The sequence below is a fragment of the Heloderma suspectum genome, chromosome 2, assembly GCF_057233095.1.
Source record: "Heloderma suspectum isolate Gila_16-S chromosome 2, 16-S_ref, whole genome shotgun sequence".
NCBI lineage: Eukaryota > Metazoa > Chordata > Lepidosauria > Squamata > Helodermatidae > Heloderma > Heloderma suspectum.
The window spans coordinates 82,934,207-82,953,221 of record NC_139459.1 but is presented as its reverse complement, the minus strand read 5'-3'; the positions used below and the strand labels follow the sequence as shown (position 1 = coordinate 82,953,221).

At 40.8% G+C, this 19,015-nt stretch overlaps 1 protein-coding gene across 1 annotated transcript in view; it reads right to left on the bottom strand.

The window, feature by feature from the left end:
• MEGF10 (multiple EGF like domains 10) overlaps positions 1-19,015 on the bottom strand; it is a 186,183-nt gene that overhangs the window by 133,488 nt on the left and 33,680 nt on the right. The window contains exons 2-4 of the mRNA XM_084833987.1: positions 9,730-9,863; positions 5,374-5,475; positions 4,199-4,299 (exon numbers count right to left, since the gene is read on the bottom strand). Coding sequence (XP_084690113.1) covers positions 4,199-4,299; positions 5,374-5,475; positions 9,730-9,848 — 322 coding nt within the window. The 5' untranslated portion in view covers positions 9,849-9,863. The remainder of the gene's footprint in view (positions 1-4,198; positions 4,300-5,373; positions 5,476-9,729; positions 9,864-19,015) is intronic.

Genomic DNA, 19,015 nt, shown 5'->3' with positions numbered 1-19,015 from the left:
CAAAGTGACTGAGACGTTGTGACTGGGCATAAATTAACATATGAAGCTGCCTTATTCTGAGTCAGACCATTGGCCCATCTAACCCAGTATCATCTACGCAGACTGGCGGTTGGTTTATGTTCATGGAATCTAAGACATTCAGCTCCATCTCCTCTGCTGCAGGAAGAGACCGTAGTTTTGTTGTCCATTGCCTGAGAAAGCCACTGTCCGCTTTTAATCTTACGCAACTGGATCTTCCTGGCTGACTGACAGCTGAAGAAATCGTCAGTGGCTCTTCTAATCCTGGCACCAGGGATGCTAGACAGGAACTACAACTGCCAACTGGAGCTGTCAGTCAGAAACGTTATGTATATCAGCACTGGCACATCCAGGGAAAAGGAATTCAGTGAGGGTGAATTAAACCACAGGTTTTTTTTAAATTACAATCAAATCTGCTTGTTGAAGAGAGGGCAGGTGGACATGTAAGACTTAACACCTGAACAGGAAGGTCTACTGTGCATAGATATGTAGACTAATGTGACAGTAACAAATAGGTGTTGTTGCTTTAGGATCCATTTATTTGGGGTAACCTAAAGAATCCTAAAACTAAGAAGGTTTACTGGCAATTCCAACACAGTAACTTAAGCCTGATTTTTCTGTCTCCATTTAAGAATGTCAACCCATATGTGGAAACAAAATTTAAAGAATTTGTTTAACTGTATGTCTTAGGTAAAGACACACAGATTCTTGAAAAAGTAACGATCCTAGACATACTTAAGAATTATTGCACTTCCTAAATGGTCATTTTCAAATCATGATGGGAAGTAGTAGTCATAGTCAGTCACTTTATTTGTATACTGCTTTCCTATATACAGTATGCTGAAAGTGGTTCATAAAGCATGACCCCCCCCAGTAAATTCCTATCTATGTTAAAGAAAATTCAGAACAATTTAAAAACAAATGCATAAGAAAACATCAATATCAAAACAATTCAGTTGCCAGCAAAAACAAAGTGAAGCACCCTCTGAGCTAGTTGATTAGCAACAAGAGTAGAGCGAGGCCTTTTAAAGAGCTGGGGGGGGTAGCCACTTATGCATTGCCAAAAAGTGGGAATGCATCACAAAAAAGAGGACAAAAGAGGGCAGAGATTTCCATAAAATTTGCATATGCTAATTTATATGCATAAATGTAAATTGAGAAATCATTATGGTAATTTAAACAGAAATACAATTTCATAGTGGGGAAGACTGTGGCCTGTGTGCCTGCCTGCCTGTTCAGGTGCTAAGTGCTGGCAGGAAACTTTAAAGCCCTGCTCTCCTTTCTTATGGTCCTTTGCCTTTCAATCAGACTAGGATGTCACAAAACTTACCTGTTTCGTGACATCCACAGTTGGTGAGAGACGCTCCGTCTCTCCCCCTGAAATCCTCACTGGCTGGCTCTGCTCTGCAGCGACTCTGCGGAGCCGCCGGCCGGGTCCGCCCACAGTGACATCCGGCCGCTGCTGGGCTGCGCAGGGATGCAAATGGCAGCCACCGTAGCTGCCGCCATTTGCGTTCCCTTTTTTTTGCTGTGATAGGCTACGTAAATATTTACGTAGCCTATCATAGCCTCCACAGGGACGCAAATAGCGTCCCTGCGTTAGCCGTGATAGGCTATGTAAGTATTTACGTAGCCTATCATGGGAAAAATCATGAAGTGAATGGCGGCTGCAGCCACGGCCGCCATTCGCGAAACAGCATGAACGGCACCAAGTAGGTGCTCCATTTCATGCGCCTTTCGCGGGGTGGTGGGGTGGGGGGGCTTCGTTCCACCATGGATTTCGGGGGGCCGAATGCACTGGCATTCGGCCTCACTGAGATCTGTGGCAGAATTCTCCGCCATCCCTAACTAGGACTGGACAGCCCTTCATACAGAGGATGCCTTCACACAGAGGATGGTCCTCTGGCAACCCTTCAAATAGAGGATTGCTTCTGTAAAAGAGGACACATGGCCACCCTATATCAGAGAGAGGCGGGGCCAGTTGTCAAGCCCAGATGTTATACAAACAGAGTAAAATATCCTCTGGCCTTGATTGTAAGCAGAAAGTAGCAAGGACCAGAGGCAGTGAGCCTATGTACACCAGTTGCTGGGGAACATGGGTGTGAAGGTGCTGTTGCACTCATGTCCAGCTTGTGGGTTCCTGGTCAACAACTGGTTGGCCACTGTGTGAACAGAATGCTGGACTACATAGACCCTTGGTCTGATCCAGCATGACCCTTCTTATGTTCTTATGTTCTCTGATGATAGCTGAAAAACTGTAGTGCTCTGGATACTATGAGGAAGTGGATATTTTGCTTGCTATCTGAGGACTAACAGCTGCTATTATCTAGCACAATTACACCATAAAATCCAGATTTTTGAAATCTGTTATGGTTTTCGCATAGATATTAGCACTTGTAATTGAATTAATAAGAAATACATACTTTCAGGTATCAGTGCAATCGTGCATTCCTGTCTTTTATCCAAAACAAGATAATGGATAGGAATAATAAACATCTTTTACAACAAAATATTTCCGCCTCCTTTTTTTCATTCTACAGCTGACTCCAAAGTTCACAAGTGAACTTAATTTTCTCTTTAACTTTAGAAACAACTCGTACAGACAGTGAATCACATTAATGAACTTAGGCACAAGTTGCAGTGGTTCATACGTAACAAAAACCCAGAATATGGGTTGTTGATGAATCATGTGTTGTTGTTGAATCATGGGTTGTCATTACATGTGAACCCTGCACTATGGTTTATCTATGGCTACTAGTCTTGATGGCTATGTGCTACCTCCAGTACCAGAGGCAGTGAGCCTATGCACACCAGTTGCTGGGGAACATGAATAGGAGGGTGCTGTTGCGTTCATGTCCTGCTTGTGGGTTCCTGGTCAACAGCTGGTTGACCTCTGTGTGTACAGAATGCTGGACTAGATGGACCCTTGGTCTCATCCAGTATGGCTCTTCTTATGTTTTTAACTATGGGTTGTTAGCCACAAAGAACTAAAGAGTTCACAACCAAACAACACACCATGGGTTCTTTTCTGGGTTGTTTGTGGTTTACAGCCCATAGTTAAACCACAGTGCAGGGTTCACATGTAACAACAACCATGATTCAAAAACAACCCACATTCAACAACTACCCACAATTAAAATGCAACTTATACTCAACCCATTCTCTGGATTGTCATTACATCTGAATGAGGTGTGCATTGGAGCTCCCAGGCAGACAAAAGAGTTTCTTGACTGGTGCATTTGTGTGTGAGAGAGATAATATCCTGCCAGGATGGATATCCCTTCAGTTATCACCTGCCAATCTGCAACCATTGAAGGCCTATTTCTACAATAAGAGATTACAAAGCATAATGGCCAGGTACTATCTTATCTTACTGGATTTTTTTTTATAAAGAAAAATTCACATTGCCCTTCTTCAGCAGTGGCCAGTGAGGTAGTTCTCCAGCTGGAATTGCCAGCTGACACTGTGGGGCAAAAAAGGGAAAAGTCATCCTTTATGGTAGAGGTAGAGGCTATCTTAGCACCATGTAAGCATGCAGTTACTAGAAGCCCCATTTGATGTTAGCAACCAATGACAGGGTTGCCAAGCAATCAGTAACTATTCATTTGGACAGTGCCAACTGAGACAGCTACCATCTCATTGCTGCCTCTCAACACTTACCAATAAGGGCATGCCTTCTTCTCAATCCCCCCAGGGCAATAGCTCACAATACCTACCATCAAACCACCACACACAAAAAAACCCCACTGCCCTTCTTTAAAGAGACATTTGAGTTCTCAAGTAATGTTCATTTGCTCCCCTGTTCTTGGTGATCAGGTATTCACCAATGTACACCAACATACTTCATCAAGAGTTGAATGCAGACAACTGAAATCCTGATAGTTCAAGCATAGAGAAATCCAACATCTGATGAGGCCAGTGTAGTGTAGTGGCAAGAGCGTTGGACTGGGAGCTGGGAGATCTGGGTTCTATTCCCCACTCAGCCATGGAAGCTCGCTGGGTGACTTTGGGCCAGTCATAGACTCTCAGCACAACCTACCTCACAGGGTTGTTGTTGTGAGGATAAAACAGAGAGGAGGAGGATCATGTAAGCCGCCTTGGGTTCCTTGCAAGAGGAAAAAAGGTGGGGTATAAATGCAATAAATAAAATAATAACAATAGTGAGAATAAATTTACTTACGGATGCACATTTCCCTGCTTTCATAAAATCCAGGGCAACACTGTGATTTCCGTCTGTACATAGTTTTTTCTCCATGCCTGTAGGCAGTTCGGTAACTGATTCTATTGTAAATAAACGTAAAATTTGTTAAGGAGTGTTTGAAAATAACCAATTATACATATTTAGGGATGCTGTAGGTTAACTTATAAATCAACTCACACTTTTTTTTTAACCTGAGTATTCATACTAGTGATTTTAGTATGGGGAGTGTTCAAATATTTCCAAAACTACTTTACACTTCAGGAGATAAACAAAAATCAGCTGAAGAATTATTTAGAACTCAATCCAGCAATAATGATTCCAAGTGTGAGTTGCTGAGTAGACAGAGATGATTGTCAAGATCCAGCACAGAGTTAATACAGCAGAGCTGATGCACTTACACATCTATCGATTTCATTGGGCTTAACTCTTATGTGGAATTGTGGCCTACATCTTTTACAGAAAGAATGAACTGGTAGAACTTACAGTAGAAACTTGTAGAACTTGTAGAAACTGGTAGTTTAGGTTCACATAACCATTCTCAAGCAAGGATAGGACAGTTAGAACAAAGTATACCACACCCACAAGTAAAGAAATTTGCAAAACAATAACACCTGAAATGGCCTCTTTTCTACACTGTTCAACAAGTAGCATAAAAAGTACATTTTCTAGAGAAATTCTCCTTTGCTGAAGACCATTCTCCCTCATTATTGATGCCCCATACAACAAGCATCATCAAAATATAAGGCAGTTGTGCAACAGAAATGCTTGACAGAGCCTATTCTCAGATTATAAAAACTTAATAAGCCACTGCATCAATATTACACCTCTATCTGTAATTCTTCTTTAGAAGGAGGGGGCATCTTTTCACAGTGGTGCATCGCACAATCTTCTGTAGCCTAATAATTATTTGCAAAATACACAGAGAACACTTCAGAGGCTTATATATCTCATAATCTTACTGAGGATAACTAGCATCCACATGCCCACATACAAATTATGGTGAGATCATATGATCTGATTTGCAGGTGCTAGCAATATGTCAGTGTACTTGATTTATTCTACACTCTTTTAAACATGAAGCAATAATTAATCATCTACAAAGGATTACTCTAACAAAGCAATATGAAAAGAGAGCTCTTTTAAATAAAAATCACCTGTGTCGTGTGCATTTAAACCAATTCAGTATGTCTGTACAGCTGGTGTAGTAAATCTGATCAAAAGGATGTGGATAGGATTCTTGCACTGTAACAGAATAACTGCACAAGAACAAAATAAAATTATTAAGCATGTACTCTATTAGAACTACTGCTAAACTGAAGAAAGTTTAATGGGCAGGAAGTAAAAGATTTAGGTTTACCAAAAGTTCAGAGGTATTATTGGTATAAGTGAACCCTAGCTACATTTCAGAAGGAAACAATCAATTAGTCTTAGGATGCTTATAATAAAATATTTTCTGCTTGTCTTAGATTGCATAAAAGTATTGTAAACTATCAGAATGAATGGTACCCTTTTTTCTTTGATACAGACCTAAGTACAAATTTATGTCAATTGTTTTGTCAAAAGCCAGACAATACTGGTATGTCAGTATATATTTTCATCCAGTGTTTTCTTATCTCTTCCTCCAACTTGTTTTCTTATCAACTTCCTCCAACCCATCTCCCAATAGCCCTCAGCCAGCAGTGGGCAAGTTCAGCAAACATTAGACATGTGATCAGCCAGAAAGCCACAGTTATTTAAACAGGTGTTTGTAGTTAACAAAATTTTAATATAATGTTATTAATATGGGATATGTAAGGCTACAGCTGGATGATACATTCTTATTATGAAAACAATGCCCGCAAAAATGTGGTGGGAAAAACCTTGATTTGCACTGAGAAAAACAATATTGACATGTAGTTTGTAAAATATAAGAAATGTAATCTTGCTTCCTTATTTCCAAATGTTTAGTAGTTTGGCCATTTTCAGGCTTATCTGGAGAAACCCAAATCCTCCAAAGTCTAATAAGAGCCTATGGGCAGTAAGTACAAAGGTTCCTTGGCAACTGCCTATGTGATATTATACAACCTAGCTGTTTATCACTGTCCAAGAAAATACTGTGTAATTTAACTAAGGTTCAGCCCAGCCCTATGGCAAACTACACAAAAGTAAGTCCCAGTGAGTTCAATAGGACTTACTCCCATCTGTGTGCACAGGATAACAGCCTTAGTCCAGCGTTCTGCTTATTCTTTATTTGTTCAGAGGCAAGATGCTAACTTTTTCTATGTTCTCAAGTTAGTTGTTGTAATTATCCTATAGGATTTCCAAAGACACAAGCAATAATAAGTAGATAGATGCTAATTTATTTGTGTTGCCTACCATCTATTCTAGTACAACTGATACTGCTATGGTAACTTTCCAGATTGTGTTTTTTTTAATGTTATTCCATCTCGCCACACCCCTGAATATGGGAAGACAGATGAAAGATTACTATAGTTAGAATCAACCACTAGTCAGACTTGTGTTGGGTTTAGTTTAGGCTTGTCCCCCCACCCCAACATACTGTGTTACTATTTAGATTTTTTTTTTTTTAAGGATAATATGGATCGACCTATATCGAAATCAGATTGATTATGTCCTTTGCAGCCAAAGATGGAGAAGCTCTATACAGTCAGTAAAAACAAGACCTGGAGCTGACTGTGGCTCAGATCATGAGCTTCTTGTTGCAAAATTTCGGCTTAAATTGAAGAATGTAGGGAAAACCACGAAACCATTCAGGTATGACCTAAATCATATCCCTGATGAATACACAGTGGAGGTGTGGAATAGATTTCAGGGATTAGACCTGATAGACAGAGTGCCTGAGGAACTATGGACGGAGGTCCGTAACATTGTTCAGGAGACAGCAACTCAATCCATCCCAAAGAAAAAGAAATGCAAGAAAGCCAAGTGGCTGTCTGAGGAGGCTTTACAAGTAGCTGAGGAAAGAAGGGAAGCGAAAAGCAAGGGAGAAAGGGGAAGATATATCCAACTGAATGCAGAGTTCCAGAGAATATCAAGGGGAGACAAGAAGGCCTTCTTAAATGAACAATGCAAAGAAATCAAGGAAAACAACAGAATGGGAAAGACTAGAGATCTCTTCAAGAAAATCGGAGATCTCAAGGGAACGTTTTGTGCAAAGACGGGCATGATAAAGGACAAAGAAGGCAGGGACCTAACAGATGCAGATGAGATTAAGAAGAGGTGGAAAGAATACACAGAAGAACTATACAGGAAAGATCTGAATGTCCCTGATAGCCATGATAGTGCGGTCACTGAACTTGAGCCGGACATCCTAGAGAGTGAAGTCAAGTGGGCCTTAGGAAGCATTAGTAACAACAAAGCTAGCGGAGATGACAGTATTCCAGCTGAGCTATTTAAAATCCTCAAAGATGATGCTGTTAAAGTGCTGCACTCAATATGCCAACAAATTTGGAACACTCAACAATGGCCGCAAGACTGGAAAAGCTCAGTTTACATTCCAATTCCAAAGAAGGGCAACGCCAAAGAGTGTTCAAACTACCGCACAATTGCGCTCATTTCACATGCCAGCAAGGTGATGCTCAAAATCCCACAAGCTAGGCTTCAGCAGTATGCGAACTGAGAACTACCGGAAGTACAAGCTGGGTTTTGAAGAGGCAGAGGAACTAGAGATCAAATCGCCAACATTCGCTGGATCATGGAGAAAGCAAGAGAATTCCAGAAAAACGTCTATTTCTGCTTCATTGACTACGCTAAAGCCTTTGATTGTGTGGATCACAACAAACTGGCAAATTCTTAAAGTGATGGGAGTACCAGACCACCTTACCTGTCTCCTGAGAAACCTGTACGAGGGTCAAGAAGCAACAGTAAGAACCACACATGGAACAACCGAGTGGTTCAAAATTGGGAAAGGAGTACAACAAGGCTGCATATTGTCACCCTGCTTATTTAACTTATATGCAGAGTACATCATGAGAAACGCTGGGTTGGATGAATCACAGGTCGGAATTAAGACTGCTGGGAGAATTATCAACAACCTCCAATATGCAGACGACACTACCCTAATGGCAGAAAGCGAAGAGGATCTAAAGAGCCTCTTGTTGAGGGTGAAAGAGGAGAGTGCAAAAGCTGATTTGAACTTAACATTAAAAAAACTAAGATCATGGCATCTGTCCCTATCACTTCCTGGCATATAGAAGGGGAAGAAATGGGAGCAGTGACAGATTTTACTTTCTTGGGCTCCAAGATCACCACAGACGGTGACTGTAGCCATGAAATTAAAAGACGCTTGCTCCTGGGGAGGAAAGCTATGGCAAACCTAGACAGCATAGTAAGAAGCAGAGACATCACCTTGCCGACAAAGGTCCGTCTAATCAAAGCTATGGTTTTTCCAGTAGTAATGTATGGCTGTGAGAGCTGGAGTATAAGGAAGGCTGAGCGCCGAAGAATTGATGCTTTCGCACTGTGGTGCTGGAGAAGACTCTTACGAGTCCCCTGGACTGCAAGGAGGTCAAATCAGTCCATCCTAAAGGAAATCAACCCTGACTGCTCATTGGAAGGACAGATACTGAAGCTGAAGCTCCAATATTTTGGCCACCTAATGCGAAGAGAAAACTCTCTGGAAAAGACCCTGATGCTTGGAAAGACTAAAGGCAAAAGGAGAAGGGGATGGCAGAGGATGAGATGGCTTGATAGCATCATGGATGCAATGAATATGAACTTGAGCATGCTCTGGGAGAGAGCGCAGGACAGGAAGGCCTGGTGTGCTATGGTCCATGGGGTCACAAAGAGTCGGACACGACTGAACAACTGAACAACAACAACATTGTCTTTATATTTCTCCAACAAATTCCTCAGAGGGCTAAAATGAAAAGATTCAGCAATTTATAGGCATGAAAATTATACAATAGGAATAATATATTTTGTTTGTTCCTTTATTTCAAGCCTGGTATTTTGCTAAATAATAACCCTAACCCTTCAGCTCTTTAAATGCATGAGAACTACAGTGCATATACACTACTCTTATGCACCTAGAGGCCACTCTTTGCACATGTCTCCATGCATAGAACTGCCCGTCCATTATAGCTAATGAATGACACACTGCACTGAAATTATAGCTACACATTGTGTATTTCTGAATTTCCTGTCTCCTCTCCCCATAAGAAAATAATTAAGCCAACAAGTTTTAATACAGATTTTAAAAGCTTCATAATTATACCTGGAAAGCTTCCAATAGGGCTAATTATATTCTTAATATGCAGATTTTCCCACTGAGTTAATTGGATTAAAGGTATCCATTTATAATATGACTGTAACTTATAATGGATATAATTTAATGTGGAATGAAGTATGCATATTTGACTCAGTTTTACATGTTTCCTATGTAGTCACTTTTGGGTATGGTCCATAGCTTGCTATCATACATGTAATATATACTTTAAATAAAAAATGAACTAAAACAAATGTAAGCTACTAGTAAAAAATCATGACAATTCTATTAATAGATTTTTTACCTCTCCCAGTGGCTACAAACGTTTGGATCCTCAAGATTTAGGGATAAAGTTGTGACCGTCCAATGGTACAAAAGTATGAGTGGGAAATGAACAAACTGGTCCAAGTAAAGAACCATCATTTCATCAGAAAAGCCCTGTGAGGAGAGAGAAAACATTTGCTAATATTATTGTTAGGTATAATACAAGTCACATAAAAACCATCCTTGGTACAAGTGACGCTGGCCCTACTGTGTGGCAGGGTGAAACATCCTGCTTCAGACAGTACCATGAGGAGGAATAGATGAAGGCAGGAATTGGTGTCTGAATGGTGTAGCAAGACTTTTTAAAATGTTGGCTTTAGCATGGGGGAGGCACAATAAATAATGATGTATGTATAACGTGGGAATAATAAGGGAAAACTTTCAGCAAAGGCTCCTATTTCCAGTGGCATGCAGGAGTCGAGAGATAAACTTTAGAATCCTCTACAACATGGCAGGGCATACTAGGATGCAGTTCTTGGATGCAACAGACTACATCTAGGTAGCATAGCTTAACTTAGGGTATTACTTAATTAAATGAAACACAGCACAATCCTATACATTTCTACTCAGAAGTAAGTCCCATTGAGTTCAATGGGGCTTACTCCAAAGTAAGTGGGTATATGATTACAGCCTCCCTCTACTTTTCACTGACCGCATTGGGTGGCCTTTTGTCCTCTGTTGCAGGGGACAGTCTGCTATTGAAAGAGCTGCCAGAGGACTGTCCACTTTTTTTTGGAAAGTTCCGTCTATTTAAAGGGCTGTCTAGTCCAAGTCTGGTTTTGTCACATTCTTTCATCCTCTCCCTCTGCAATTAACACACTCTAGGAAACAAGGCTTTGGGCTACACTTCTTTATTAGGTAACAAGACTACCTTCTTTACAAATGCAGATTCTAGGAAACTCTCAGACTGCAATGAAACAGCTAATCCACACATCTGTGTATATCAATAGAGAAGATGAAGTGGAAGTTACAGAAGTTGCCAGCAGTCTGGGCAAGAACTTCTCAGCCAGAATAGCTTTGTAGCGATGCCGCTCCCTTAGGGTGGCTCCCTCTTACGTTGGCTTTCATGAATGGTCAACCTGGTGGAGCATCTGAGCCCTGCCTCTAACTTTTCCTGTTTCGCTCTGCAACAGACCTTAGCATCCCTCAAGTCATGCCCCTGACTCTCCTCCTCCTCCTCTGAAACCTGGGTTCTCATGGTGGGGAAAGGGTGCATTCAGGCTGGGCCATCTGTGCATTACGGTCTTGGGAAGAAAGTCTTGCCATATCTGAGTTCACTAGGGAGGGTGTTTCCCCCTGTTCTGGCTGTTTCCATTCTGAATCTGAATCTGAGCTGCCAGACATCTCCATATGCTCAGATTCATTCCTGACAGGTTTAAAGATAAAGACCCATCAGAAGGAAGAGCTGGGCCTTGAAGTTGCACATCAACAGCACCTGGACAGCTGAATGAGCAAGGCACACAGGTCACCTAGTCACAGTCTTTCACACTATAATGAGACGTCCTGTATTTCTATTTAAATTATAATAATTTATAAATTTGCAGCTACTCATATAAATTAGCATATGTAAATTCTATAAAAATTAGTGTCCTCTTTTGTTCTCTTTTTTTGGTGATGCATTTCCTCTTTTTTGGCTATTCATAAGTGGCTACCCTGTTATCAGTGGACTGTTGCCATTGGTCTTTCTGCTCCCAGGAACATCATTAACAGAACTCTGTTTTGAATGAGAAGGAAGAGATGTAGTAAAGAGAATGGCACTGAACGCCCATTGGAATATATTTGTTCCTGACAAGCCTTAACTCCCTGGCAAATGTGTGTATGTCTACAGAATGTGTATCTGTCCTTTACCATTTACATGATTATTGCATGGAAACCAGTGATACCAGTGTAGCAACACAGAACAGGAATGCTGCATAAAAGCAGGCCAGAACTGCTGTTCTGTCATAACACTGTGACTTAACTCAAACATCATACTGTTGCCAAACTATGGCTTGTACTAACCATAGTTAAGAATTCTACACATGGCTTGAGCTTCCAAAATTTACAACAGAAAAACCATGCTCTAAGCTAGAGCTGCTGGTATAGGTTCAGAAATAATGACAAACCATGGTCTGAAGTTCTGTCTGAATGCAACCAATACTGGAGTGCCAAACTAGATGTAAGCCATGTTTTTAAATCCAGAGACATGTGTTTAAACTCAGATCTGCCACAATGACACAGAAAGCGGAGTTTTAAGGAGAAAAATGGTGTATAGGTGAGGAATCCAGAACTCTCCTCCTCACAAGACTTTATCCTCAAGCATCTTTCTCCAAGCCAGGCTCAGTTCCAGTATTATAGCCCAGCTGAGGGAAAACCAACATAAAGGTGTTACAGAAGTGCTAAGTTACATGCAAAGGGAGGGTTCTACACTTCTCTCAGCCACACAACCCCTTTCCTCTAAGCATGTGTAGATTTTGCAGACTCCTTGATCAGCATCAAAGCACAATAATCTTGCCAGTATATTAGATTGTGGTAGTTAGTGACTTATGTTAAATAGGAATAAAAAGTGTTGCATTTACAGATAATTTCCAATGAAGTGGTGATTTCCCTTATTAAAACAGATTATGAGGGTAAATTGTATTTCCTTTTTCAAAATGTCAATAAATTTCCTTTTGAATGCATTTAACAGAACAATCAATGTAAAAAAAACAAAGACTCAACTATTTGCATGAACCCCGTAGTGTACTACTTGATTGCATCCTAGTTCTTTTGCTTAATTATTATGTAAAATCAAAACACAAAATCAGTACAACTGATTAGCATTGCTAAAGTGTTTATATTAGCAATAAAAATGTAGAAAGTTTATTTAACTCTTACTATCTACAATATGCAGAAATACATTTGTAAATCATACATTAATATAAATGTCTCAAGTATTCCTCATACATGGTTGAACAGCACAGACAATGTACAATACACAGGAGCCCTGAGTTTCATATCACAATTATATTTTCTATATGTATGAAGGACAAAATGTTTAATTATTTAAGGGTGTGTCCAAATGAAGCTTTTATAATACCATTGTCCTGGCTCCTCCATAGAAATTTTTACAAGTGGTCCAGATTGGCTGGGTTCATACAACATGATAACCCATACTCAAGGTATTGAGTGTGGGTTGTCATTGAACCATGGGTTGTTGTTGGGACCCTAGGTGGGCTAAATTTGGCCTGTGAGTCTGAGGTTCAACACCCTTGTATTAAGGGATCTATATTGACAGGGCCATGCTCTGATGGAGGCCCAGAATCCAGCAAAGCTGCAGGACTGCAAAGTGAACTGGGTTCAACTCACACAGACTCAGTTGTTTGCAATTGGAAAGCACCCCCCCCCCCGGTCTTTAACACTATTTGAAGCCAAATGAGTGCATATAGACGGAGCTAATTTCTGAGATCTACAAAAACCTAGTGACCAGTAGATATGATGGTTCACAAGGGCTCAAAATAGTATGTGAAGAGGACCTGGGGATGAGAATCAATAAAACAGTATAAGAATCTCTGTGGAACAGACATCCTCTCCATATTTTTTGAGTGGTTGAAATTTTTAATTGGTACTACACTCCACTGAAGCTGAATTGCATCAATCCATCACCGTCCTCTCAGTACTGGAGAGGATGCAATGCACAAGGAACATTTCTCCACATGTGGTAGAACTGTGCTAGGCTACAGAGATTCTTGCAAAAAGGGTTCGGATGCTCTCTTGGATTACTAAGCAACAAGTGACCTCTACTTCTCAAGCAGTACAGCTCTCTCTTCAAGCCAATCTTGTATAAAGATTCATTTGCATTGCTTCTTGCAGTGCAGTTATTACTGGGCCCTGGAAATCAAGTGCTGGTTTCACCTTGAACAACTAGTTCAAGAATATCTGGGGTGTAGCCTTAGCAGCCCAATCTAGATTTTTCAAGGAGGCTCTTGTAAAAAAAATTGTTTTTTAAAAAAATTGTTTTTGTTATCCTTTTATTCAGTATATGAATTCCATTTCACAGGCTCCTAGACCACTTACAGCAGTTTCCTCCTTCTGGAGGGACTTAATTCCTAAGTGAGGTAAAGGGGGGAAACACAGGATACAACAAATAAACAAACAAAGGCTGAATCTACACATAGCAGTTATACCATTATCATACTGTTATCATAACTATTGGTGCCCCTTGGTGTCATGTGTACCAATAGTTATGATAACAGTATGATAATGGTACAACTGCTATGTGTAGATTCAACCAAAAACCAGATTAAATAACCTTATTGCAAATTGTATGTGACTGTGGTCAGTATCAAATGCAATGGGTTGTCCTTGCTCTTTGTTGTACTTCGTTGGTTTTGTTGTTGATGTTGTACTTGTGATATTTTGGAGGCAATTTAATTAAAAGAAAAAAAAGATATGATGGAATTGTTGCACAATGCCTCCCAGCTGGTAGCACTAGGACCCCTCCAGATGGAAGTACCATAAGAAAAATTAAAGACACCAAGCAACTGCACTTCAAGCCCCAGGCCTCTTTAAGATGGAAGGCCCCATGGGTGGTGTTAATGTAGTGAGAACATTCCAGAGCAACCATTAATACTCATGGTTATAAGGCTTACAAAAGACACTGTTGGATTAGCGAAAGCTGGGGTCTCCAACATGGTGCTAGTGGGCACCAATATGCTCATGGACACCTCTTGGCACCCACCAGGCTCTCTGCCCCTCTTGATTTTTATTTTATTTCTTAAGGGATTAAAAAAAGAATTTTAAAAAAATATCTGGGGAGCTGGCATGCTGCAAAGCAGAGGGCTGCCTTCCAGCCCCATATTTATTTTGGTTCAAAGGAGTGGTTTTGTGTTTTGGAACTCCATCTCTACCTTGTAAATAGGTTCTTGGGCAAGTTACTTTTCTTTTAGTTTCACCAGTTTGTCTTCTAGGAAATGAGTACTTTGTGACCAGTCAATCCCACCGTGGCAGTCATTTTATGAATGGGCACACCCCTCCCTGGCAGCCATTTTGTGAGAGTACCCACAACACTATTTCAAAATTCCAAATGAACCCATTGACCTAAAAAAAAAGGTTGGGGACCCCTGACTAAGGCATCTTAACTGGTGCAAAGGCAGTACCATTTGGGCAGATAAGAATGGGTTGCAGTAGCAGAATATTTGTTTAAAAACAACCCTTGAATGCATGGTAGCTGTGTGAGGGAGGGCAGAATCTGAAGTAAGAGGGCATCCCCTTGCATGAGAAACAAGGAAATGGCAATGGTTAGGAGAGGACTACTAAGCAAAAATTACATTCAGTTATATCAGACTGGCCCATTTTCTCCAACCCCTTTCATTCAGGGATTTATCAATCAATCAATCAATCAATCAGAGTTTATTAGTCAACTGAACACAGTACATACCAAACAGGGAACAAGTTAAGGGAAAATATAAAGTGTATGATATCAGAAAAAAAATTCTAATTGTCAAGCATTAAAGGTCTGATTGAATGACAACCAGTGCAAATGGAGTTGACCAAAGCCTGGTGCAGACATAACTTTCCTGAACTCATTACCATGGTTCAGAATTGTGGACCTGCTCACTCCTTCTCCCTCTCAAGTCAAATGTGAATTCCTCACCTCCCCCAGCCTACCAATTCTAGAGTTAACTATGCTGCAGCATTATGTCTGCACTGATGTTAACACTAACCATGATTAGCTTCAAACAAAAGTTTGCAATCAAGAGTGTGAACTAGATTTGTAAATACTAGTTAAAGCTAACCACTGTCCTGACCATGACCAGCAGCCCATGGGATACGACTGATGCCTGATGGTACCTTAGTCAGATAGGTGACAAGTAGCTTTAGGCTGGAGTTGCAGGACCTTGCATAGCTGCTCTGATTAGCTATAATGCAGCTCAACATCCCTCTTGGATTAGACCACCCCTCCCAGGCTCTATCCTCTTCCTGAACAGTAGAAAGCCTTAAAGGAGTCTAGCCTTCTCTCACCTTTTAGTCACCTCCTGTTTGTGCATTGCCAGTACTGGCAAGCAGGCACAGGGGAGCATGAGGCCCCTGGTGTAAAGGGAGTCCTTCAGAGGAATCTGGCTCCCAGGGTGCTGTCTCTGGGGGGTTGCAGTTCAGGGATCTCTGACTCAGGGGGCTCCTTGGTGGCAGACTCTGTGTCAAGCACCTCCATGGCTGGCACCAATGGTCTTTCTAATCCAGCTGTTTCTTTCCCCACTGCAACTGCTGCAACCATAAGTGGTCACACCACAACTAGAATGGCCTCCACTACTGCTGCTCCATTGGATCCCAGTTGTTTGGCTGGCTGGGGGAGTATGATTCTGCAGAGAAACAGGGTGTGTGATCCCTATGTGCCCTGTTTCTCAGCAGAATTGGTGTTTCTGCTGGGAAACAGAATGCATGAGGAGCACACATCTCATTTCCCAGCAGAATCACACTCCCGCAGCCCGCCAAACAGCTGGGAATCTGACAGCACAGCAGCGGTAGGGGCTATGCTGCAGAGCAGGGCACCCGGTAGGGGCTGCTATACTCCCCCTGAAGGATTGCATGTGGCCTACGTGTTGCCCACCCTGGTGTAGATCAATCCCAATGGCTGTAGAGAAAATAAATTGCTGATTTAGATGTGCCATGACTATCAATGAAGAATAAAATAAGCAACAAAGAAAGCCACATATTTCATGGGGAAAGGAAACCTCAGGACAGTAAAATCTGCTTTGGGCCAAGCAACCCAGTTCTGTTTCAGATTAACAAGGATCCTTTATTTTTTCCCCCTTTTGCAAAGTTAAACAAAATCTATTAGCAATGGCAATTTCTTTCCAATCTTTCCCATTCTAGCTTTCCGATGAAATACCTTTTTTAGTATATAAATGTTCCTCTTTTCTTTACTAATCATATAACCAAACCCATTCTGGTAGAAATGGTGTTCCATTCTCAAAAGGAATATGGAGAAGCTGAAATCCCAGTAGTGTGTTAAAGGATTTTATAAGTGGAAGTGCGTTTCTATGATCCATACAGCCCTGCTATTATCTAAAGAGCTGAACATCTTACGACAACTGCAAGAGTAGTAAGTTTACAGTTTTCATCCACTTAGAATGGTGATATTCTTTTCATATAGCAGTCCCCAAAATCAATGGCACTAAACTGTCTTATAATAAGTCAACAATTAGTTTGGGGGGAGAGATATTATTCATACCCCCTACATAGTTAGAATCACCCCACAAAACAAAGGATCACTGTTTAGCAATATAAATTTAAGGTGGAGGGCATCTCAGTCCAGACTGGGATTGCAGTGGGGAGGGGGGGTAAAATCTCTCTACCTCCTACACTAAGGTCCTGATCCATATCAGAGCCCCTGCACTTACTCTAGAGTAAAAAAAAAAGCCATAGATGCTACCTATATATTTAAAGTATTGTGTGCTTTGGGTCTTAGACATCAGCTTTTCTCCATTGTCAGGGTTGTTTCTGAGCGCAGGGAGTGGGAAAGCAGTTCAGATTCTGAAGGAGAACCACCAGACATGGGGGAGGTGTTTTCCCAGGCTAGTCCAGACATGACTGGCCCGGCTTCTCAGGTTACAAACACCCAGCTGGCTGAGGATGAGGGTTCCTCTTCACACACCCCTGTGAGAGACAGCGAACAGAAGGGGGGGTTGGAGAGTCTGATCTAATAGATGCCAGGTGCAGGCACAGAGCAAAGAGAGAGAAGGCAGGGGCAGAACCTAGATGGTTACCCAATTGTCCTTGTATAAGAAGCTGTGCTCAGAAGCCTCAGGAGAGAGAGGGTCCTCCCCTCCTTAAGTTAGGCTAGTGAGACCGCCTTCCTCTTCAAACTGCCGGCAACTCTCTTAACTTCCTTTTGGATTCCCCTGAAGGCATTCCCTTGTAGCCTGAGTGTCACTGAGAATTTGCATCTGTTTGACCCTGTGAAGTAATGGATTAAAAGCTGTAGACTGAAGCCTCTCCTCTGGGTTTTGTCTTCAGCACTGAAATAAAGTGGGGGCTAAAGGAATCTTGACATTCATACTTGCTGTTGTGAGGGATGTCAGGGCATGGGGGGAGATAAGGGAATTGTAAGCCACAATACCTACGGAGCACCTACTGAGCACCTGAATATGAATGTTTGCTGCACTGTCTACACTCTCTGTTCATAAGTACGGGGGATGTATTCTTACAGCAGAAAGCTACTCATAAAAGGTAGCTTTAATACCTTTTATGAGCAGGGGGTTGGACTCGATGATCTTATAGTCCCCTACCTACCCTACTATTCTATGATTCTTAGATTCTATGAATACATGGCTTTGGACATATGGGCAAAAATAATGTTCTCTTTTGTTGACAGACAAAAACATTAATTAAAACAACCAATGCTGACTTTATCAAAATTTGTACCTGACCCAATCTTGTCAGCAGTTATTAGTCTCATGTTAAATTGTGGTTATGAATAAACTTGATTGCTTTTTTTGATTGTGCTTCCAGTGTTAATAAAGAGTATGAAATGCAGTAGATAGTGCAATACATTAGGAAACCATTTTTAACGTGTTGGCTCACAAAATCTTGCTAGGAAAATTAATGTGCATATATTTTCATGTTCTGTCACATAGCTTATAACCTGGCCTGCTGCATATAAATAAGAATGAACATAAATACAAGTTAAATTCTTAACTTATTTGATATAGTGTACTGCCACAATCAGGGTCAGGTCTTTACTGAACACCTTAGATAACATATAAGAAAAGGCATATTAAACATTTGGTATTTCTTTTTCTATAATGAAGGACAGTGTGCAGACCAGTAAGGATAGAGAAACATATATCAAAACTGTGTTTTGAAAAATGTAAGCTAACTTATATCTGCCTATATAGGAAAAAACACTCAAAGAGTTCTTAAAGTAGTATAGTGCTAGAAGAGACATGGAGTAATATTCCTTTATAAATTAGATTTTATTTTATACAAAATATACAAAATATTAAAGACCTACAATAAATACTGCATGAAGGAAAAAACAAAATATACATAGCATACCTTGCTTCTTACAGAAATAAAATTATATAAAAGTTTGATCTTGGAGGAATATGTATTTCAATGACTATGTTCACACATAAAGACAGGATTCCAGATTTATCCTGGTTTACTATAAAAGAGCAGCATTCTACTGCATGCAGACAGTTCACTTCCACTTCACTCCCCCTTTCACATGAGCAAGTAATGAACCAGAAATGGACAGCTTACTGTGATGTCCGAACCTGGGATCTTGATCTGTTTCTCCCAAA